The sequence below is a fragment of the Streptopelia decaocto genome (genome assembly GCF_964273445.1).
Source record: "Streptopelia decaocto genome assembly, chromosome: 7".
In the NCBI taxonomy this organism is placed as follows: domain Eukaryota; kingdom Metazoa; phylum Chordata; class Aves; order Columbiformes; family Columbidae; genus Streptopelia; species Streptopelia decaocto.
In genome coordinates this window covers 18,634,715-18,657,653 of record NC_138661.1, presented here as the reverse complement: position 1 = coordinate 18,657,653, position 22,939 = coordinate 18,634,715, and the positions used below count along the sequence as shown (strand labels likewise).

The 22,939-nt window shown below is 42.8% G+C and overlaps 2 protein-coding genes across 4 annotated transcripts in view; both read left to right on the top strand.

The window, feature by feature from the left end:
• TDP1 (tyrosyl-DNA phosphodiesterase 1) overlaps positions 1-3,774 on the top strand; it is a 48,252-nt gene extending 44,478 nt beyond the window's left edge. For all 3 annotated transcript variants that reach the window (XM_082058689.1, XM_082058687.1, XM_082058688.1), the window contains exon 16: positions 3,271-3,774. In XM_082058689.1, coding sequence (XP_081914815.1) covers positions 3,271-3,344 — 74 coding nt within the window. In that variant the 3' untranslated portion in view covers positions 3,345-3,774. The remainder of the gene's footprint in view (positions 1-3,270) is intronic.
• An 8,379-nt stretch (positions 3,775-12,153) lies between these two features.
• The window catches only part of KCNK13 (potassium two pore domain channel subfamily K member 13), a 69,455-nt gene continuing 58,669 nt past the window's right edge, over positions 12,154-22,939 (top strand). Inside the window, exon 1 of the mRNA XM_082058273.1 lies at positions 12,154-13,084. Coding sequence (XP_081914399.1) covers positions 12,748-13,084 — 337 coding nt within the window. The 5' untranslated portion in view covers positions 12,154-12,747. The remainder of the gene's footprint in view (positions 13,085-22,939) is intronic.

Genomic DNA, 22,939 nt, shown 5'->3' with positions numbered 1-22,939 from the left:
TTGCAGTTTCTATATTGCTATTATCTCTCTTCCCCATACAAGGCACCTGATCCTCTCATAAAAGCCACAGCACTTCATTCAGAGTGCTTGAGGACTGATTCCCCTCGCACTTTTGTTTCACCCTGTTGAGAAGTTTTTTACAACACACTTAAATTACACAAAGGGATATGGCCCCAGGGTTGTTTTGGTTTTTGGGGTTGGTTTTGCTTGTTTGTTTTTGTACATTTGCATGGGAAAGGTACAAGCTGCTTGCTGTAGTGGAGGAAAAACAATTTGTGATTTAGCTATTGCACAGTTTACTGACTGGGGAAATCTGCTGAATGAGAGGTACCTGAAATGTTAACACATGAGTATATCAATATATTTTTGTTTTAAAACAACTTGGGGAAGACCTCAGAAAAGTGCAAAGGGCTTTTTTTTTCTCATCATATCAACATTGAGAAGCAATGCAAATCCTGCTTTTAAACTGCAGTACTGGTTTTGGGGTTTTGTTGTGTTTTTGTTGTTGTGGTTTTTGTTTGTTTTGGGTTGTTTTGTTTTTATTTTGTAGTGGTGTTGTAGTGGGCTTTATAGATTCCACATCTATACCCCATCTTTTTTTTCCTCTTGAGATCTTTCAGGTATGTTTTTTGGATTGAGAGGAACGAGATGAGTTCCTTTGTAGATGCCACGTTCATCCAAAGGGGGGACAGAAAAGAGGCTGAAGTCCAGCGTGCGCTTTCTGCAAGTGCTGGGAGAACTTCCCAGCCTCATGCAGCAGGGAGCAGGTTTGCTGTGTTAGACTGTATATGTAGAATGACTTGAACTCTAGTTATTTGTGAGTAACCTTTCTACATATGTGAACACTTATTACTTTAAAGCTGCATTTTTCAGTTGGAAGACTCATGAAATATTGTGAAAGATGATGTAAGAACCCAGTCTCTGCTTTTAGAAATTAGCCAGGAATCACTGTCATCCAGATTTCCACTCACAGTGCAAAAGACTCTAGTATTTTCAACTGTAGGAAGAGGATTTGCATTGATTATAATTAATGCAATATAATTAATTTATACTATACTACTCAGTTGCATGTTCCTGTAATTCACAGACTTCTCTGGTTGTGGTTGTGTTTGCTGTACTGCCATCTGTCATACCTACAAGAACGTGAAGTTTTAAGGTGGCTTGCTGGCATGCTTTTGACCTACATTATATACTGCTTTTGTGAAATAGTATTGTTAACATTTGCAAAACAACCTTGTGCTTGTGTCAGCTGATGATTTTGTGTTCTGTAACCTGATCTCAAAATGTGAGGGGTTCTTTGAGTGATTATTCAGGTGTACTCGAAAAAATTTGTGTTGTTCTCCAGGGCCTCTTCATCTTAATGTGATAGTCTATTAAGTTGTGAGAGAATCTTCAACAGTCTGCCTGAGTGTAACTGAAATAGCACTTTGTCTGAGATGTCAGCGGGGTAGGAATGTTCCTGCTCATTTTGCTGTGTGCTGCCTCTGGTGCTGGAGTTCTGCTGGTGAGGCAAGGAGGCAGTGGTACTGGGTCACTAGGTAACACTAATTCCAATAAAGTGCAGTAGAGGTAAAATTAAGGTATCAGAAATGAAGAACCAGACTCAAAAGGTGTGGAAGGTAGGTCCATCGAGCAGACCTATACTGTAGGGCTATAAATTTGCAACAGTGATTTTTTTTATTTTTTTTTCTTCCAGATGATCAAAGGATTTAACTTTCAAAAGTTTTACAATCATTTTAGTGTGCAACAGAAAGCAGCTACAGTCATACAGTATTTGTACAGTCATTGTCTTTCTCTTGCTGCTATAGCTCTTATCAAAAGTGATAAATAATTTTAAATTGGATCTGACATTTTAGAAATAACTGAATTATAATTTGCTTCAGCAATAGTTTTACACATGACTTATTAAAATAGTATCAGGTGTTTTATAAAACAAACAGCATCCCATTAATAGAACGAGGTCCCAAGTATGTTAATAGCTACCCTAAGAAAATATTATTGAGATAGACAGAATAAAAAAATAATTAAATTAGGTATTGAAGCTTCTTAGAATGCTTTAACAGGTGACTGAAGTTTTTTTTGTACATCTAAGTCTTCCTATGCTCTAGTAGCAAGTAATGAGTACTTAGTAGTAATCCTGCCCCTTGTTTAATTGGGTGTGGTACTTGTCACAATGTGCTGTTGTGTAGTTACTGCTTCTGTCACTTCCTTACTCTCTTCTTCTTGCTATAGTAATTCTCACTTCACGTCCTGTGAGAGCTGGCATTGGATCCTGTAAACTTAAAATTGGACAACTGTAATCATAATCAGTAGCTTATCTAAAATTTCAATTGACAAGCATATAGCAAATCGTCTTTAGCAAGGATACATAGTATGTTGTGTATATGAGTAGCTTGTCTTTGATAAATGAACTACTCCTGTCATCCTTAGTACAACTATGTTTAATCTATGCGCTGTACAGATTAATGTCACTGTCTTCCTTCAGGGCTCATTTTGTAGATGGAGCAAAGAAGCAGGCTAGATTTATGTAAACTTATTTGAGAAAAATTACCGAAAGGACTGATGGAGGTTTCTCAGTATTTCAGTAGGAGTAGTCTGAGAGAAGCAGAATAATAGCTTGGCTTCCTATAGACCAGCTGCTGTTCTGCAAGATGTGATGGTGGGAGGAGGAGCCCGGCGCAGGTTGCAGAGGCAGCAGTTGGCTCCTGCTGAGTGAGGGAAGAGCTGCTGCGTTCGGGGGAGCAGGGAGGGGGAACTGTCTGCTCTAAACCTGTTGCTCATTGAAAAATGTAGTGTTTGAAGAAGTGAGGTGTGAATTTGAAAACCTCAGAGTTAGGCAGTGTCATCCTTAGATACTGAATTCTTATTGTCCCTGTGAAAAGTACTAGTATGTTACAGCACTTATTTAGAATTGCATTGTGTTAAGAGATAGGCAGCTGCCTATGGGCAAGATCAAATTTGGCTGCATTACTGTTCTTGTGTACTCTCTGAAATACATTTATTTTACAGCTGGTGGAGAGTATGTTGGGTTATGATAATTATATTTAAAATAATGTTTGGTGGAAAAGTGAAGCCTTTTGGAAACTAAACCTTACCGTTCTAAAAAATAGCTGAATAAAAATTTCCAGTAAACTGAAATTGCACATAGGGTTATGTGAAAAACAGTGGGAATTTCAACCTTCTTGCTCCTACAGGAAGGGAGGAAGAGGATCAGAATTTCACATTTAATAACTGCATTTGTCATGAGCATGTTTTTGTTTTGGTTTACAGACCAACCATGGATTTGGAATATTCCTCACACTGACGCCCCTGATACACATGGAAATATGTGGGTTCCGTCATGAATGTTTCCAGTGTTCTGTCATGTTTCACCTGCTGACACTGAACCCTGCAATGCTCCTTGCAAGACTGCTTACTTCTGGGTGTTTGGGTTTTTTTTAGCAATGATGTCTGCTTTAATGGCTAATTTGTAATTGAAAAAACCATTAAAATGTTGATAATGGGGAGATTCTTGGAGAATCTGTAACCATATTATTAGAAATTAACTTGTAACACTGCATTTTTAAATACCTTTTTATATGCTTTTTCCTTATTGTGGTTTCTGATACACTCTTCAAGATGAAAACAAGTGTAAACTGTTCTTGGAGATTCTCTTTGTGTTTTTTAGCTGTAACAAATGTAAAGATTACTGTTCTGTGACACTGTCAGTTAGCCCCAGTGGCTGGAATAAAAGTTATTGTATGTAAAATTTAAATAAAGTCAATCTTGTTTATATATGCATTGTTCTGTCTTCTATGTGTGTACATCTCATGTTGGATTGGATCTTTGCAGTTATCACTTATAATGCAAGCTTTAATATTTGCTGCTTTGGCTTCTTGCCAGTGACTTCCAATTTTTTGTGTGTGTTTTGTTTTGTTTTTCCCTTGCAGACATCCAAGTGCTGTCCAAAACACTGAACTGAAGTGGACAGAGTTGTGTGCTGAGTGGTCTCAGACAGGACAGTGGGATGTGTGAGCAGCTGGTGGTGCAGGCTTGACGGGCCGTGGTGTGGTGTGGTGTGGGACCCATCTGCGGTCCCCTCTGGCTCCCAGCTCATCTGCCCTGGTGACTGTTCAGCGCTGCCTGGTGCATTTTGTGCTGTCATTCCCCAGGGTGGTTTGGAGTACACTGGGAGTACTTCCTAATGTTTTTCTGATGACTATCCCTGTTTCATTCAAAAGTTACCATAGAAAAGGTGTGTGTTTAGGAAATCATGGTATTTGGCTAGCAAGGAGAAATTTTCTTTCCATTTCCTACACCACCATGTACCAATCAGTAGAGAAACTATGAAGTACTGCTGCTTTTCCATCTTTCATACCCTTTCCCTCTGTAGCTGAATTTAAGTTTTCTGGTGCAGTTATCAGATGGTCTTTCAAATCAAAGGTTATGACTTTGACTTATTGTTGGAGAAATTGTTGTACAGTCTCCTATTCAAAGGGTAAATGGAGCGGGATAGTGGAATAGCCTTGCCTATAATACAGGGGAATTTTACACTTGCTCTTCACAGCAAATACCAGTAACTTGGATATTGAGGTTGTTCATTTCTTAGCTCATGTTGGCAATTTAGAGACCCAATAATGATTATTACTGCTTTATCTAGTTTTGAGAACCCTGCACATAATGTGAACTGAGTGTGGCTCAGAGTGCTGTTGGGATGTCCACAAAACAAGTAGGAAGATTGCCTTCTGCTTTCATCTACATGCAGAAACTGTTCAGTTCAGGCCAGAGAGGGTCCAGAAAAGAGCCACAAAGGTGATCAAAGGACTGGGAAGCTGCCATATGAGGCTGAGAGAGCTGGGCTTATTCAGCCTTGAGAAAAGAAGGCTTAGGGGAGACCTGATAACAGTGTTCCAGCATTTAAAGGGTGGCTACAAAGAAGATGGAGACTCCATTTTTACAAGGAGTTGCATGAAAAAGATGAGGGGTGATGGGTACAAGTTACTCCTGGGGAGATTGATTGGACATGAGGGGAGTTTTTCATGATGAGGACAAGTGGCCATTGGAATAATCTCCCCAAGGAAGTGGTGGATTCCCCAACACTGAACACTTTCATGATTCGGCTGGACAGGGTGCTGGGTCATCTTGTCTAGACCGTGATTTTTACAAGAAAGGTTGGAGCAGGTGATCCCTGTAGTTCCTTCCAACCTGGTATTCCATGATTCTAAACCTGATGGGCCCAAAAAGACAGGGATCAGGGAAACTAAACGGAGCAGTGTTCCCTGAAAGCAGAGAGAGAACTTCATAGACATTGTTAAACTTTACTTTTTTTAAGAGAGTATGATCTTATTGTAATTATTTTCATTCTGTGAGAATTAGATAAGATCTAAGTAGAAAGATGTCTTCATCTGAGGAAAGCTTTAAGACTTGTAAAGAGCTGACAAACAATTAGTAGACAGTTATAAATTTGTGAAGACTGTTACAATTTATTAATGCTACATATGTGAGTATTTCTGTGTTTGGCACAGGGTGGTTTGACCAGCTCCAAGGCATTCCTGCTTAAATTCCAGCTGGAATTTTTTGTTTTCCAGGAACTTGATATGATGTAACTTCAGCCATCCAGAGTTCAGATTAATGCAGTGTTAGAAGATCATTCCTAAGTCAATCACTGGGAACAAATGAACCAAGCGATCAGTTCTGCTGGGAAGGCTTAGGAAGCCTTTCCAACGCTGAGCTGTGACCCCAAGTGACCAGGACCGTGGCAGAAGTGTGGATGTGAGGCGCTGCTGGGTGGCAGAGGTGGGGACAGAACAGAGGCCAGGGGCTCAGGGTGCTGGACAGTACACGGTGTGAAGCGAACTAATGGTTCAAATAAAGGTTGAGTTTGGTTGAAACAGGTATGCGTGTACTTCTGTTTTAACTTCTGCTCTTCCACAACAGCAAGGAAAACTTGTATTGAAGAAACCGTCCAATGATAACTAAAGATCCATGGTGGCAACAGTCATTTGCACTCAGCCCTGTGCAGCCCGAGCACAGCTGCGCTTCAGCACATCTTGGAGCTGACCCTGACCCGAAGGCTCTTGATAAAACCCTTGGCCAGAAAATGCTCTCTAATCACAATATTCTACATGTGCAGCCTCTTGGGTGCCAGGACAAACTTAAGAGCTATTCTTAAGTGTCAGAATAAAATTTCAACATTCCTCTGTGCAAAATATTTTGAAATTCCATTTTCTTAATTGTTTTTTGGTTTATTTTTTTATTTTCCTCTCTTCACTCCTATTTCACTTAATTCTGATAAGGAGTTAAGCTGTGTGTAATCATTTTTATCTAGAAGATTGGTGTATTTCAGAATTCTGTCTGAGGAAAAGTAGGGGAAACTCTTAATAAAGAGGAGAAAACAAGTTAGCCTAACCCACAGCAGAGTGTCTGACATATGAAAATGGATTTGACTCTGGAATCTTTGGTTAAAGTGATATTTAGGCCTGAGACTTGTATGCTTCTCCTTTATTTTTAAAAGGTAGTTGGAATTTTAAAAACAAAACAGGCAATAGCATTGTTTGTAGAAGTAATTATTATTCAGCACATCATCTTTTTTACTCAATAAATTTTACTCAATAAATTTACTGCTGAGGGTGAATCTGTTCTGCTGCCCCTTCAAAATTAAGTGCTTTCCATTAGAACAACAGCGTAAGAGTTTACCACAATGCACATCAATACACGCTGGTGCAAACAATGTGCAAACATTTCTGCAGCGCTGCTGATTAGGTTGGAAAGAAGGAAGTAATGCATTTTTCTGGGCCTGAATGGCTAAAGCCATTTGATCGAGCCCTAGTTGCTTTTAATGGCTAATGGAACTGATTATGTTTTGTAAAAGCTGAACTGGCTCCTAACCCCAGCTGTACAAGGTCCCATCCTGGTGTCATAAACCATCCACAGAGGTGACAGCAAGGAAGGGAAGGCAACCGCAGAGCTACCAGGGATCAAGGTGCACAACTGGAAATTTGGTTTCACAATGGCACTTCAATACTGGACTGCATTGCTGTAGTGGGATAATAACAGTTTACTTCTACCTGGGACGAGGAAGGAAACTTAATGGTTACTTGTAATCCTGAAAAGGTTAAATCTTCTGTCAAGAGCAGCATAACATTGTGCATTTTCTTACTGGAATCACATAGAAATGCAATGATCTAATTTGGGTTTGTTCAAGATGATGACACAGTGATCTATCTAGTCTATTCATAGCACTCTAGATTAAATCCAGCCTCACAGAAGGTAAAAAGGTGTAAAAGGTACCATGTGTTTTGTTCCATGCCAGGTGTGCAAACATGCAATGGTATTATAGCTGTCTCGTTTGGTGGTGTCCATGTGCTTTTTTTTTAGCAAGTAGTGATATGTTAATTCCTGGTACTTTCTTCTGCTAAAGCTTTTTATTGTTTTGATATTCCAGCCTGTCTTCCAGTAAACAACTATGAACAAAGTAATAAATAACTGCACACAACATTCCAAGTAAATTAAAATTAATAGAGATGTGATACCAAGAACTAAATATTGAAATCTGTAAATTAATGCAATATGTAGATATTCAGTATGACATACTTTGGATACGCCACGTGTGTATTTAAAAAGCTAGAATGGAGATGTAATGTTTTTAATAATGCCAGATGCTACCTAATCCCACAGATATTTCTACTGAAATCAATAAAGTTGCTGACATTTTACAGCTGTGGAACTAATCCCTGTGACCCAGGATGTCAGAATTTTAGCTGAACACTGACAGTAGTCACATCATTCCCTCTCCCTCCTGAGCCTCTCTTAATCTGAGCAACTGCAGTTGGCATCCTGAGGGGCAAGAGAAAGAAACAGAGCGAGAAGTATTGGAGGCTGAAATGAGCTGTGTGAGTTTGGAGAAATAAGTGCTTGTGTTAATCTACAGTCTCTATATCCTTGGCTCTTTTTGTAATATACTAGCTTTTCCACTTCTCCGTTTATCAAAATCTTATCTCAAAATAATTTCCAGTTACTACTCTGTAAATGTTGCTGCAGTACTTTCAAGGTATTGCGACCTCATTGTATTAATCAGAGTAAAAAGTTCATCCTTTAGTTACAAGTATTTTCCATTGCTTAGAATGGAGGAATGCGAGGGGCCTCCTGGATTCCTTTACTAACTCCTTTTCTGACTCCGTTCTGACTTTGCACAGGTTGATTTGTGTGTCTCGTTTTCTCCCTTAACATGCAAATCCCTACAGTACACAGTTCTCGTACCAATGTAAATAAGCATTAGCAAATTATGGTGGTTTGTTATGCAGTTTGGAAAACTAAGCTGTTGACCTGACTGTTTTTCTTACCTGTTGAAATAATGGAAGTTAAAAAAAAAGTCCCTTGTAGGGACAAGCCTGTCTATTTCTGCCTCACTTTCCAAACTCTAAAAATAATTTCCAAATATCTTCAAATAAAAATATCCCTCTAGGGTATTCTCTAAGTATAAATGAAATATTATCTTCCCCAAGAAGATTGAAATAACTGATGTTTCTGGGCCCCTCAGTTCCAGAAGCACAGGGAACTGCTGGAGAGGGTCCAGCGTAGGGCAACAAAGATGATGAAGGGAGTGGAGCACCTCCCTTATGAAGAAAGGCTGAGGGAGCTGGGGCTCTTTAGTTTGGAGAAGAGGAGACTGAGGGGTGACCTTATTAATGTTTATAAATATATAAAGAGTGAGTGCCACGAGGATGGAGCCAGGCTCTTCTCGGTGGCAAACAATGATAGGACAAGGGGTAATGGGATCAAGCTGGAACACAAGAGGTTCCACTTAAATTTGAGAAAAAACTTCTTCTCAGTGAGGGTGACAGAGCACTGGAACAGGCTGCCCAGGGAGGTTGTGGAGTCTCCTTCTCAGGAGACATTCAAAACCCGCCTGGACATGTTCCTGTGCGACCTCACCTAGGTGTTCCTGCTCCAGCAGGGGGATTGGACTGGATGATCTTTTGAGGTCCCTTCCAATCCCAAACATACTGTGATACTGTGATACTGTGATGTAAGTGATGTGAAAGAGATGGGAAAAGGTTTCACATTTCTCATTCCTAAAAAGCTCTTTTATACAGTCCCGTTCAGCCATCTCAGCTGCTAAACATCTCCTGCTTTGTGAGGGATGAGTACACCAGGTAAAGGCAAGAAGCAACATTCCTTACTTCACTTTCAGTAGGACTTCCCTGGAGATACAATCTCTTTGAAGCTCCTAGCAAAGCAACAGGCGTGTTGAAGAGTTTAGCCTACCCTCCATGCCCCAAGTGTCACATGTTCATGAAGTTTGGGATTTTTTTTTTTTTTTTTATTAGTTTGTTAACAACAAGGTTATTAAGTTCCAGGGGTTTTGTTCAGGTCAAAGGTAATAGAAGGCTGGTTTCTTTGCTCCTCTAGCAAGATGTTTCATTAAATACAAAATTCACTCTAGAGTAAATTGCAGCTCTCCCATAGCTTCTCCAGAGATAAGCAGTGCATTTTAGTTAAGTGTACCAGCTTATCGCTTCCAAAGGAGATGTTTAATTAAAAAGTGCAATGAGATAGAGTAAATCTCAGCATGAGTTGTCCAAGTAATTTGCTGATGCATTAATAATAGTTGGATATTTGTTATTAATTGTTACTAGGGTACTCAGTGACTGTAGCTTTCTTAATTACAGGGTTATCATTCGGAACTAGTAAAGACATTGATTTTTTTCTATTATTTGCACTCGTGCTAAACCTCACCAGCATCATTTTTTTTGTCACTGAATACCTGCACACAGAAACAGAAGGCAGCTGTGTGCTTGTGGTGCTGAGGGGCTGGGTGAACATAGCAGGTCACTGTACTGAGGTTAATGGCGACACATTTGGTGTTCAGGCTCACAAGATGTTAATTTCAATTTGAAGTTAACTTAAATGTCAGCAATATGTTTAACCTGAAACAGAAAGATATTTCTTTCCTTATGCCAGTGAACACATTGCATCTCTTTATTCAGCCTTGCTTGAATGCCCTGAATGGGTGACTGCATCATTACGCTGTTTGTGCTCTTAACACGCTCAAGTTTTCTCAGCTACCTACCCAAGAGCAATGAGAATAGTAACCCTTTCTTTACAATTAAGTATTCTTTAGAATAAATACCTTTATTAAAGCAGGGGAAGTAAGGGAAGAAAAGGAGCTGAAAACAATAAAAAGTGCCACACCTGTGATATTTGTCAGCCACCTTCTCATTTTCTACTTAGGATTCAGGTCAATATCAACTCACACTTGCTCTATCCCTTAATAGGGAGCATGTCCTTAAAAAGCCACTTTCTCAAGAGACTGCATCACTATACGTCCTTATAGTGTTTTAGTTTGGTGAAGATCAGATTGGACCAATTAAGAGAACTTGCCCAGTGACAGTAGTATACATAATTTTCTTTCAAAACCATGCCAGATGTTCTTAGCTGCATTAATGTAATGCTCCCTCTACACCCACAACCAACACAAAAATAACTATTCCTCACTAATGAAGTAATACGTAAATAATAGGAGGAACTCAAAATCCTCGGATAATTCTTTGGGTAATTTGATTGTTCTTCCCGTTCCTTTGGGCAATCGCATTGACATCATGGTTGCAAGCAGTGAAAGGCTCCCACTGTGCTAATCCAAGCCACTCAAGGGCAACTGCGATGAACAGAGACTTTCATGCGGGCCACGGGTGCTCTGCCAGGGCTGCTGCCTCTGCTGCCCAGGACAGCACTGATTTACACCCATCTTCTTTCTGGCTGGCAAAGCAGGGAAATATACGTGGGTTTTCCTCTAGCACAGACTATCAATAATTTTAAATATACACCAGCAATTTTTATGGAAGCATGTGGTTACCTTTATCACTTGGCACAGAGTCTGGTTAGTTTGACTGGCATCTTGTCTTCCTCTTTTTTTGGTTGTTTAATGTCTTCCAGCATTGCTGCTAATTTTAATTGCCATATGTCAGTCTATGCTGAAGACTAATGAAGAGGGAATAAAATCCTGCAACATGATGCATTATGTATCACCTATAAATAACAACAAATAGGAAAAAACAGAGAGGAAACAAGAGTCCCATTCATCCTCAGCTGTTGGTTTACTCTGCAATGTGAGAAATGAACTTGGCTTCTCTCTGTGCCATGCAGATTCATTGCCACATGGCTGGTGGTCCTGTCTTGAACACAGGCACAGAATTGCCCACAGTCCACCCCCAGGAGTCCGATCAATACCCACGATGCAAATACACCTCAAGTGGTGAGACCATCAATGGCTCTTACACTAAGTACACGATTATCTACCGTCAAGGGAGATTCGTAATTACCAAGGCCTCACCATTATTTCCATTGCATTTTAACTGCAACATAATCAACAGAAAATGGGGGAAAAAACCCAACCAAGCCAAACACAACAAACCAAAACAAAAAGAGGAAAAGACAATCAAGCAAACAAAACTCCAAACCAGTAAATGTCGTAGTAATACCTGATTACCTTGCTTTCTAAAGCAAAACACATGTAGGTTAACTTTCACTGGAGAGAATGCTTATACACTAATACATTTTCAGAGTTGAATTCTAGCCCCAAATAATTTTAAACTAGAATTCAGCAGTGTAGCAATTGCCATAAATTGCTGAGTTTAGCTTTTTCTTTTTATAGTAAGAATGATTTTTCCAGAGGGTTTGGATCGAGAGCTCCTTGACCTTGAAAATAACGCATTTTAAACCACACTGCAGTGGGAGAGCTGCCAGTGTCTTCCACACACAATTTCCCTTCGACTCCCCAGTGTTGGGAGGATGGAGATGTAACAACCTGTCGAGAAGGCAATCAGCCACCAGACCTGCAGAGAACGAGGTGCCCTCTTTTGGCAAAAGGGAGTAATTTTTCTCGCTTTGGTAGCGAGGGGATTTAATCAGCTGTAGATTGTGACTCCGGGTGTCTGTCAGCGCCCGCGCTCCCCGGGCGGCACAGCGCTGCTCAGCCCCGCGGCCCGGGCCGGACGGCGGCCCCAGCGGGCGGGAAGGCCGCGGGCTCTGGGGGGACAGCTCCCCGCCAGCTTCTGAGGGGTGGAGGCCGCGGGCAGCCGTCCGCCGGCGGCTCGGCCTGGCAGGTGCCTGCCCGCCCTGTCCGGGGCACCGGGGAGCCCCCCGGGGGCGGCCGCCTAGCCTCGAGAGGCGGCTGCACCTCTGCTGAGGGGACCTTCCCTCAGGGGCACGGCGCGGCCCGTGGCTTCCCGGTGGCCATGGCGCGGGCGGCCCGGGGTCAGGGGCAGCCGTCCCCCGCGGACCGGATCAGAGGAGCCCCGCGGCGCCGGGGGAGGGCGGCGGGGAGAGCTGCCGCCGGTCCCGCCTCGCCCCCCCGGCAGGCAGGAGGCGCCTGGCGGTGCCTGTCCCTGCGCCCCGCTCCGACGTGCTCGGGGCGGGGGAAAGAAGGGGATATGAAACTGGTGGAGACGGGGGCCCGGCGCGGGGCGCAGCGGGGCTGAGGGGCTCTGCGGGACGGGACGAGCGGTTCCCTCGCCCGCAGGATGCGCCGCAGCCCGAAGCCCGTCCGCCGCGGGGCCGTGCCGGGCGCGGCGGGGCAGCGCCCTGTCCCCGGGGCGGAGGTGCCGGCCGGCTCCCGGGAGCGCCGCTCGCTGCCGCCGGGCTCCGCGGCTCCCTGAGCTCTGCGGCCGCGGCCCCGCGCACGCCTGGCGGGTGGCGCCGTGATGCCCGGCGGCGGGAGGGCCCCGACGTAGCGTGGCGGCGCGGCAGCCCGGTCCCGCGGGGCGGAGGATGGCGTGTCGTGGCGGCTGCTGCTCCAGCGCGGGTCGCCTGAACGCGGACAACGCGCGGTTCCTCCTGCTGGCGGTGCTGATCGTGCTGTACATGCTGTGCGGCGCCGCCGTCTTCTCGGCCATCGAGCTGCCCACGGAGCGGGAGGCCAAGGAGCGCTGGGAGGAGCGGCTGGAGAACTTCACCCGGCGCCACAACCTCAGCCGCGCCGAGCTCCGACACTTCCTCCGCGAGTACGAGGAGGCCAGCGTGGCCGGCATCCGCGTCGACGACATCCGGCCCCGATGGGATTTCACCGGCGCGTTCTACTTCGTGGGCACCGTCGTTTCCACTATCGGTGAGCGGCGGGACCCGCCGGCGGCCGCGGAGGGACGGGCGGGGTCCGGGGCGGCAAGGCGAGGGCGGCCGGGGATGCGCAGCCCCCTCTCCTCCCCAGCTCCCTTGTGCTTCGCAGCGGGCTTCGTGCTGGTGCCGGGCATGCTGCTGTCTCCTCGTTGCTCCTTTTTTCCCCCTCTCCTATGGAAGAGGCGCGGCCGCGGGCAGCACGCGCTGCCGGAGAGCGCTCTCCCGCTGAGCGCCCAGGTGCGCTCGGAAGCCGCGGCCCCGCTGGCTGCCGCTCCCCGGCACGCTGCTCCGGGCGGGCTCCCCCGCGGCCGCCAGACTTTTCCCCGGGAGTTTCGCCCGCCTGCGCGGAGGAACCCGGCCCCGGCATGCGGTGGCAGACTTTGTGGGAGGGCAGCTGCACGCAAAGCCCAAAGCTTTTTAACAAACGCTGTATGTCTTTAAATTCTGGGAAATCTTAGATCAGGAGGTAGGTGGTTTCATAGGCTGTAAGCTCAGAAGGGACCTTTCTGAGGATCGAGTCTGGTCTTAACAAGAACCATAAAATACCTTGTGTAGTGTCCAGCTGCAGAGTGTACAACTTGGAAAGGCTGCATTTCAAACCACTTGGCTTTTTGCTCTTCTGGCTTTATGAGGCAGAATCAACAAGTCGGTGGGCACCGCTTACTTTGCGAACAAACTCAAGTTTCTTCAGGCTGGAGGAGCCTTCGGGGGAAGGTGATGTTGAATAGAAATTCCAGGGGGGCTGACAAAGAGTACATTAAGATGAAAAAGGACAGCACCAAGAACAGGCTTCTGCACCTGAGGGAGCCCATGGATGTCACCAGAATGTTTTCGTTCAGGCGGTTGTGAACAGCTAAAAGCCCCGGAGAAACGGAGCTTCAGTTAGAGACAGGCAATCTTGTGTGCATTTACCGCTGTGACAAATAGGATCACTAAATCTTGGTAATGGCATTTCCAATTCTCATCAGTCTCCACGTGTGAAACGCACACTCAGGTATGATTGTTTAATTAACAACAGCAATTCTTCAGGAAATCTCCATTAATACTCATTCTCTGAAGAGGAAGCCATGCTTTGTGTGGGATGTGTGAGAGTTTGTGCTGTCCTGCAGTTTGTAGAATACCTGACGCTTTCCAGTGGTTCTGCTCAGCCTCTCCCCAATACTGATTTTCTTAGATTTGGAGTTAATTTTGTTGTGAAAGATGTAATCGGGCTGGTTTTATATTTCCTCGGGGCATCAAGATCTGGATGTTTTGCGTCTTTAGACCTTAAGTCTGTAAGACCCAAGAACTATGCCTAAATGTTCTGCTGAACTGGTAATTTAATTTATAAACCCATTTTTGCAAACTTCATTAAGGTGTTCTTGTACGATCGAAATACAGTGTTGATGCTAATCTTTGCTACAGCCATAAAGTCATAGTAAAAAGAGCTGGGACCAGATCTCTGAAGTCCACCTGGTCCACCTCTGTTCCTAGAGATCAATTATATGCAACTTTTCTTTTTTTTTTTTTTTTTTTCCTGATAGATGATTGTCCAAGCTGCCATTCTGAACCTGCACTGTTGGAGATCCCACAACTTCCACAAGGAATCCAGCCTTGTGTATTATTATCCTCATAAGAAAAAAAAAGGTTTTCCTGATGTCCACCTTACTGCAGTTCAGTGACTCGCATTATTCTTGTCCTACCATCCTTCATACCCCAAGAATAGCCTTTTAGGTACACAAAGACTGTTGTCATGTGTCCCTTAGGTCTTCTCTCAATTCAAGAAGCCACAATGTTGTCACCTCCCTTTGCAGTGATAGAGTTACTCCTCACATGTATTAACTGATGCCAGCAGTTCTAAACATAAATATTTATCTTATATAAATGAGGTTATTAAGAATGGTATTTGTGGTCTTATTAACTAACTTCTTGCAAACACAAGCATCCACTTATCGACTCACACTTTCTGGCCATTTCTCTGGCTTGGTGATTTCTGTTGCCCACAATTTAGACCTCCATCAATGTTTCTGCAGAAAACGCCAAGAACCCTTTTTCCTTTGGCTTGTGTATGGTCTGTAGACTTTGGCAATTTACATCCTGTCCCTTCTTTTGACGTGGTATTGCTCTTCCTCAGTCTTATCCATGGTGTCACTCTCTCAGCGTGTTTTATTAGTTGCATTGTCCATTAATCCCATCAGTGGCATTGCACTCTTTCAATCATATCAATAGCATCCCTTTTTTTCTTAATCTTCTCAGCAGCACTGCTGCTTTGTGAGACTCATTGTGCATTTCAGGGCTTTATCTTGGCTTGTGCTGCGGGCCGGACTCTCCAGACGTTCACAAGACTCTTGTGCTTCAGTCAGATCCCCTCAGCTGTGCCACACAGGAGCGTTCTCCCGCAGACTCTGCAACCGTACACTTACTTTCATCTGCTTTATTGGGGTCCTAACAACAGATTTTGTTTTACACAAATCGATATTTTTGCACTCTTCTCAGCCCTTTGCAGATGGTCCACATCTTCTTTCATGCCCCAGTACAGTGCCTCAAAATGAATATATTAATATTATTCCAACTGCGACCTTGCTAGTTCCAAGGAAAGTGGAAGGATTATTATTTTATGTGTTTTCCAGTCTATACTTCTGGTGTCTATAGAAATTTCTACAGCTGAATAAAATTTGGTGCCTTCAGTTAAAAGCACTTTTTAAGGAATAGGTGCTTTTATGGCATATTCCTAATATCAGCTAACTTACATTCAGTACTATATGATTTAGCAGGTAAATTGTTGTAAAAGCAGTTATCTTTTATTTCTTCCGTAAACTTTTTTTTTTTCTCTTTTGCATAGTGGAAATTAATTTGGTGCTCAACCAAAGTAAATTTATTTCTTCTGCAGTAAATAAGGTCAACCTAACCACTTTAATATCCTGGTAAAGTGTCACTGAAACATTACCTGTAGCATCATCTGCTTCCTGTACTTTAACTACAAAGCAATACTATAATGTATTTTTGTCTTTCAGAGGAAAGAAGAGAGTTTTGCAGTATCTAAGGGAATAATACTGTATTTTAAATTAAGATTCACATAAAATGTTTGTCACATAGATATGAAAGCATTATATCAGTGCATCAAGGAAAGAGGTCAAAACTAAATATAACCAGGCTATTTTAATTTGTCAAGAAAATATAAAGCTAAACAGAACTGAGCTAGTAAAAATAAATAATTTGTCTTTTCTCAGTTTAGTAATTTAGAATTTGTTCCATAAAAGGGTTTATTCCTATCAGTGCTCAGTCGGTAACACCTTATTTTGATGTGTCTTTAGCTTAGTGTGATGCAGCACTAAGGTTACTTATACTGGAAACATTAGAAATATGAGAAGGCAACCACAAATACCTGCCCAACTAGGAGACTACTTAGGCTACTCAGCAGGTGATGCCAAGGAAGAAGATGGGGTCAAAGCCTCTTCATCCCACAAAGGCAGGTGCTGAACTCCAAACCGCAGGGAGGAGCCCACATGGGCTTCTCCGTAAGCCCCGTTTGGTTTCCAGTCAGCCCTTTGTCACTTAATGTAGTGTCCCTTTTGCCTAGAAATCAGGTGGTAGTAGTACTGTCTCAGGATGTGAGTGAACAAAGGAACTTATTTCTCAGCAAGGACTTGAAGCCACATCCCTGCATTGCAGCAGAGTATCCTGACCACCCGTCTGGGGAATAATTTTTAAGCCGGGACTGTCAGTGTTTTCTGTTGAAACTCTTCCACTTTGCATAGACTAACCAAATATTCCTCAGACCAGAAAGTAAAACAAGACCTGCCTCCCAATTTGTTCTTCGGTGCATGTATATGTGGTTTATGCAGCATTTGGTACGCTTTGGGTGTTCAGCAGCATTGGACTGTAAGGTGGCTATTATCAGCAGGCATTTGACTACTGGACCTCTGTGGTACCTCTGTGGACCTCTGTGGTACCTGGGGGCAGCAGTGCCTCCAGAAGGTAGGGAGATGCTGTCCAGGTGTTTGAAGATCTATGCACTGGATCACTGCTTGTCTTTCATGACAGACACCTGAGCATCCTCAGTTCCACTGGAAATAGGTGGATACTACTACCTTTGAGCAACACAAAGGGTTAACATACTGGGATATTTGTAGCATCTAGAACCTTCTCAGCTCCTTGAAACCACTCGAAAATAACTCAGTTGCATCAATGGATTAAGACAGTCTTATCTCATTTACGGCCTTTTTACTTTGAATAACTTAAGAAAATTGAAGGACTTTGTTTCCTTTTCCCTTCTTTAAAAAAGCCTATGCCCATCACAGCCCCTATTATGATGTTGATTAAACCCTGCTTGTTTTAACTGTAAATGGAAAAAAAATGAATCTTGTTGTAAAAACATAGCCTGAAGCAGCTCCTAAAACTGTCCCATGAGCTGGCTGCCCTTTTCACAGGCTGCTGGAGGCTGGAGGAGATCTCTGGAGATCGTCTGGTCCAGCGCCCGCACTCCAAGCAGGGTCAGGTACAGCCGGCTGCTCAGGGCTGCGTCCTGTTGGGGTTTGGGTATCTCCATGGATGGAGACTCCATAAACTGTCAGGTCAACCTGTGCCAGTGTTTCACCACCCTCACAGTAAAAGAGGGTTTTTTTTCTCCTGTTCAAATGGAATTTCCTGTATTTCAGTTTGTGCCCATTGCCTCTTGTCTTTTCTGTGCAAACTGTTTATAAGCAGTGAGGCAAAGGAGGAAATTATATCATCTTCACAAAATGAGGTACATTTTCTGGAGAAATTGTCAAAATTTGCATCATTCCTTTCTGCAAGCAGCTGCAGCATTGTGGGCTGGAGGTGTAAAGACTTTCTGCATGGTGAGAAAGAGATTTGTCCACCAACACTGACCTGAGGCCCAAGAGGTGAAATTTCCTTGAGTGAAGGGTGAGTTTTTTACAGGAGAGAGTGATGAGCAACGTGATGTCCAGAAGGGGTAGAAGGAGTCACAGCAACTTATTTAAGCAGCCTGGGGAGGGTTGCTGACGGGAGCATCGTTTATTAACAAGGAAATCTGCACGGGGTGAGACAGCCGCACTGTCCATGTTAACAGCAGTCGGCTGTGGAGCGAAGGAGGGAGCGCAGATCAATGCCAGAGAAAGTGCTGCTTTCCTCATTTTCACTTGTGTAAATGCAGTACCTGCTACTGAGGCTGCGCAAAAAACAAGTGTGTTTGTGGGATAATACCCAGCAAATTGCCAAGCTCATTCAAACCAGAGAGCTGGGGTACTGCTTGCAGCCTTCAGATCACCCTGTCTTTGCCATGTGCGGAGTGGACGCGGGATGACAACTGCACCGAATGCTCCGCCCGGGCCCAAGGGACAAGCTTATTCCTGGTTTCAAAAAAGGATGTGCCATTACCTAACCATACCATGCCTGAAATACTGGAACTTGTGCAGCACAAGGTGCGTTGTTCTCCTAGCTAACATTTTTCTTCTTTAAATATTGCTTATGCTGCAAAAATCTCTAATAATTCAAAATGACCCTCTTTAGCCACTGAGCTATGACCAGGGCTCTGTAATCCCAGGTGGCATAATGAGATAAGTTCACAGGAGCTAGCGTTTTCTTTTTCATAGATTTATTCATTTTCTGGATTTTTCTAAACATAGATTCTGGTCGTCTCTTTTCTCTTGGTGAGCTGACACTTCAAGAAAGTTGTGCATATGGGGCAAGTGTGTCCTACCCTTTAGAGCAAAACAATACAAGTCTGTGCTTTTAGTTATGCTCCTAGCTGTGCCCCTCATTCATTAATAAAGTATGAGTGTCATCTCTCCGCTTCACTTTATCCAGCCCAACGGGGAGAAAAAAACTAATTTTTGACTCAGAGAGGCTAAGCTCATTTTTATGGCCATAAAGCATATTGTTGTTCTTGTCCCTGTATGTCAGTTGCCTCACCGTGAACTTCAGAAGACACCGTCAGACCCTGAATCCCGTTCTGAATGCAAACCTCTATACATTTTCTTTTGGAGAGATCCATCTTTTCCTTAAAAAAACTGGCATGCAGTTGTTGAATAAAAGCATAGTAATTAAAGTTCTGCCACAAGAAAGGGAGTTCGGGTTTCGGTTCCCTGCTTTGACCACAACTCTCACATTCTGGCTGTTCTTGATGAAGGCTACATTTATTAGAAGGTGATGTGTACATAATTTCAGTTTTATGGATCCTTTACTGATTCCAAGATGCTGTTCACCAAGGCTGCTCTCAGTGATGGAGACATTCCTATGAGGACCTCCTTGTTCAGAATGGGGGCTGTTTCGGAAATCCTTCTGAGGTGCCCACCTCCTCCCTGGTATGACGTGCAGAACCAGAGCATGCAAGGACAGGATTGCTCTCCTGGAGCCACAAAGCCTCTGAGTCCTTTCCTGGATATAAAGTACTTTTTGTCATCTTGCTGTACTCATCAACAGAAGTGCAAAAATTGCACCAGGCCGTTCAGATTCTCCTTCAGATAACTAGAAATAAAACACGTAGATCCAACATGCTCTGTTGAAGGTAACATATTGATGGCTTCTCTGCTTTCTTCTATTGTACCGTGGCCAGAAGGATAGGAAAACCCCAAGTATCAATGCAGTTCATGACTGTTTGAGTTAGTGTGACACCCACTCTCTCTTTCCCTTTGAATCTACCACATCCTGCAGTGTCTGACTTGCTGAGCCTATTCCCCGTGTAGCCGGAAAGTGTGGAATAAAGGTTACTGAATGCCGTGTCTCCTGTTGTTTTCCTTTTGTCATACTTTAAAAATGATAATTAGTTTCCATGATGACAAAATATTCAAAGATCTCATTGTTTTAGTGTGAAAAACTAGGAATTCTAATGAGTAGAAATAGTATACAAGAAACAGCTTCATAAAAATGTCATTGCAGTAATTAATGTATCAACAACTGTATGGTGATAATTTAAAAGTGAAAAGTGCATCTGGCTGAGTAAATAACATTGTGCAAGGAGACGAAATTTAGAAGGGAAGATTTTGCTTTGAAATATTTCACAGATATACAAGAAACAAAATTAAAAAAAAAGTTACACCAGTTGCTTTGGAGGCTGTTTTTTTCAGAAGGTATTGAAACAATCCTGCTGGCTTTCATTGTGTAAATAGAACAGAACTAGGTTTATTTTTTTTTTCCAAATAATGTAGCATTTGCATTAAGAGGAGTGCAAGATAAAAAATATCTTGCTCAATAGATGTCTTAAAAGTGGAACTAGAAAAGAAAGAGGAACAACAAGGCTTATCCCATGCCAACAAGAGGAAACAGCAACCAGAAACGATGAAATTAGAAGCAATGAAGAGCAAGGAGGTTTATTTGACGTGTAGAGAGCTGACTGAGTTAAAAAAAAAAAATGGGGAAGAATGTTTCCTCTCTCATTTTGATACTTTGAGAAGAAACTTTTGTCTAGTGTGTATTAAAAGGTCTTTTATTATAGATTGTGTTTTATAAAGCACTGTAATACTCCTGCATTGATAGCCCTGAGCACCTAAAAGACGTGTGTGCCCTGAGAGTGAGGATGGGACTGATTCCCGTCACCTGGGCTTGGGAGGCTGCTTCAGGAAAGGCATCTTTAGAGAAAAAGCCTCTTCACTTTCCATTCCCGTCCTTCATCTCTCTCTCTCCATCCCCATTTCCCCCTTTGGTTCTGTGTCTGCCAATAAGGGGTGCTTGGGTTGATGCTCTAGGGAAGTTGCAGGCAAACTGATGCCATTTATGTGCCTTACAGGACCACCAAGTAGTTGTCAACTCACTTAACTTTTAATTTGTACCAGCTGAGGACTGCATCTGTTAATAAAACTAGAGCATTCCCCACCTTAGAAAGATTTCCCTGCTCAAGTGAACGGTCCATGAAAACTTCAACTGAAAGTTTCCTGTAATATAGGACAGATCTGTATAAAGCAAAGATGTAGGAAAAAATGCGAAAAGGAGAATGGGGGTTATAATGACAGAATGGCCACCAGTCTCTGCTATCTGCAGAATGAAGTAGAAATCTTCAAACAAAGCAAACCATGTAATAGAAAGGAAGTATGAAATTAAATCAACCTGGAAAGCCTTTTAGAAGCAAGATCTAAAAAGTTACAGGAGTGATAGCCTGGCAGGCTCCCTCTTGGACAGGGGTTGAAACGCAGGTTAAACCAGGTGGTTATAACCCACAAGGTTAGAGAAAAGGCCAGGTCAGATCTCCTTTGTCGATTTTATTACTTCTGTTAGTGCCAGAGTCTTCAAGTGATCTTCAAGTCATACAGTTTTATGGAAGATACCTAAAATAGGTCACATCAATTAGTATGTCCTAATGTGTCTGTTCCTCCTCCCTGACTGGAAAAAACAAATGAACAAAACCACACAGCAAAAAAAAAACAGCTGAGGTACCAAGTGCAAAGTAGATATTTATACTATTGGTGTTGAAATTTAGGTGAGATAAATCCCGCACCCAGGCAGGAGCAGAATTGAAACAGCACACCAGTGTTGGCAACACTGACTAACTTCTCTGCTACAGGTTTTCTCTCTCTTAAACAAGATCAGTAAGTAGTTAAAATCACTCTGTAGAGGAAAAAAATCAGTCTGTAGAGGAAACAAATTTATCAGTGACACTCTCTCAAGAAGATTGGGAACATTTTTTTTTGTCAGGAACTGGCAAGATTCTCCAGGGCATGACTTGATCATAACAGGGGATTTATCTGTAATATTTAGTGGCTTATGCGCTGGGAGATGGGCACAAGTTCTTCAGCAAGTTTTTGAAAAATACAAGCAACTTAAGAGGAAATCTTTCTGGATTTGACCCTATCCTAGTTTCACTGGAAGTTCAGAAAGCAACTTCAGTGACCACAGTGTGGCAGAGTCCATTATTCTTTAGAAGAGAAGGAGGAAGAACAGAAAACCAGGGAATTTCAAGAGCAAAACTTTTAATAAGCTCAGAGATCTGCAGTGTGCAGTCTCAGAGGAACCAAAACTGAAGCAAAAGTGAGTTAAGGCAGGCTAACAGTCTCGTGGACAAAAGATACTAAAGATGCTGGCTCTAGTAATCCAAATGTAGAGGGAGGACAGTAGTAAAAGACCAACATGTCTAAATGTTAAGTTAGTTACTGATTTCAGTCACAAGAAGGAAGCATATGGAAAACTAGTGAAGACAATTAAAAGGAATAATATGCAAGTACAGGAACAGAATAAAATGTCCAGTCCCTCAAAACATGATGCCATAAGCGGAGGGGTATCAAGGGTGATGTGAAGTCATTTATCAAGACACTATCGATGAGAAAGACTAAGAAAAATATTGGTCTGCTGTACAGAAAAGAGGAAGAGCTCTCAACAAATTACTCCAAGAAGACTGAAATGTTTAATGCCTTTTTCTGCACCCATCTCCTGAAAAGATCAACTCTGAACTGACGTCTTATACAATTAACGCTTGTGATAAAGTGGAAAGTAAAAGAATGGGTTATAATCCCTAAATCTGTCAGCTCTTTTCAAATCGCTTAAGCCAACTCGACTTCATTCTAGAATATTCAAAGAGATTACTAAAGCAATAAGGAGCCCTTCAGCAACTCATGGAAGGGGATGAAATTCCAGGCAACTTATAACAGCATCCAGTCTTTAAAAAAGGGATGATGACAGGAAGGAGTTTTAAAAATAAAATTATAGCGCAAACAACTTAACTTTAATTCACCTAAAATTGCTTGAATGGGTAATCAGATCTACTATTTGTAAACATCAAAACCGAAACAAGGAGCCAAGTAGTGATCAACGTGAAATTAGCAAAAGTAGGTCTTGTCAAATTTGGTCTGTTTAGTTGTACGACAAGGTAACGAGCCTTATGGTTAAGAAATAAGCAACTGATATCAGATATCTTGACTTTAGCATGACTTTTGTC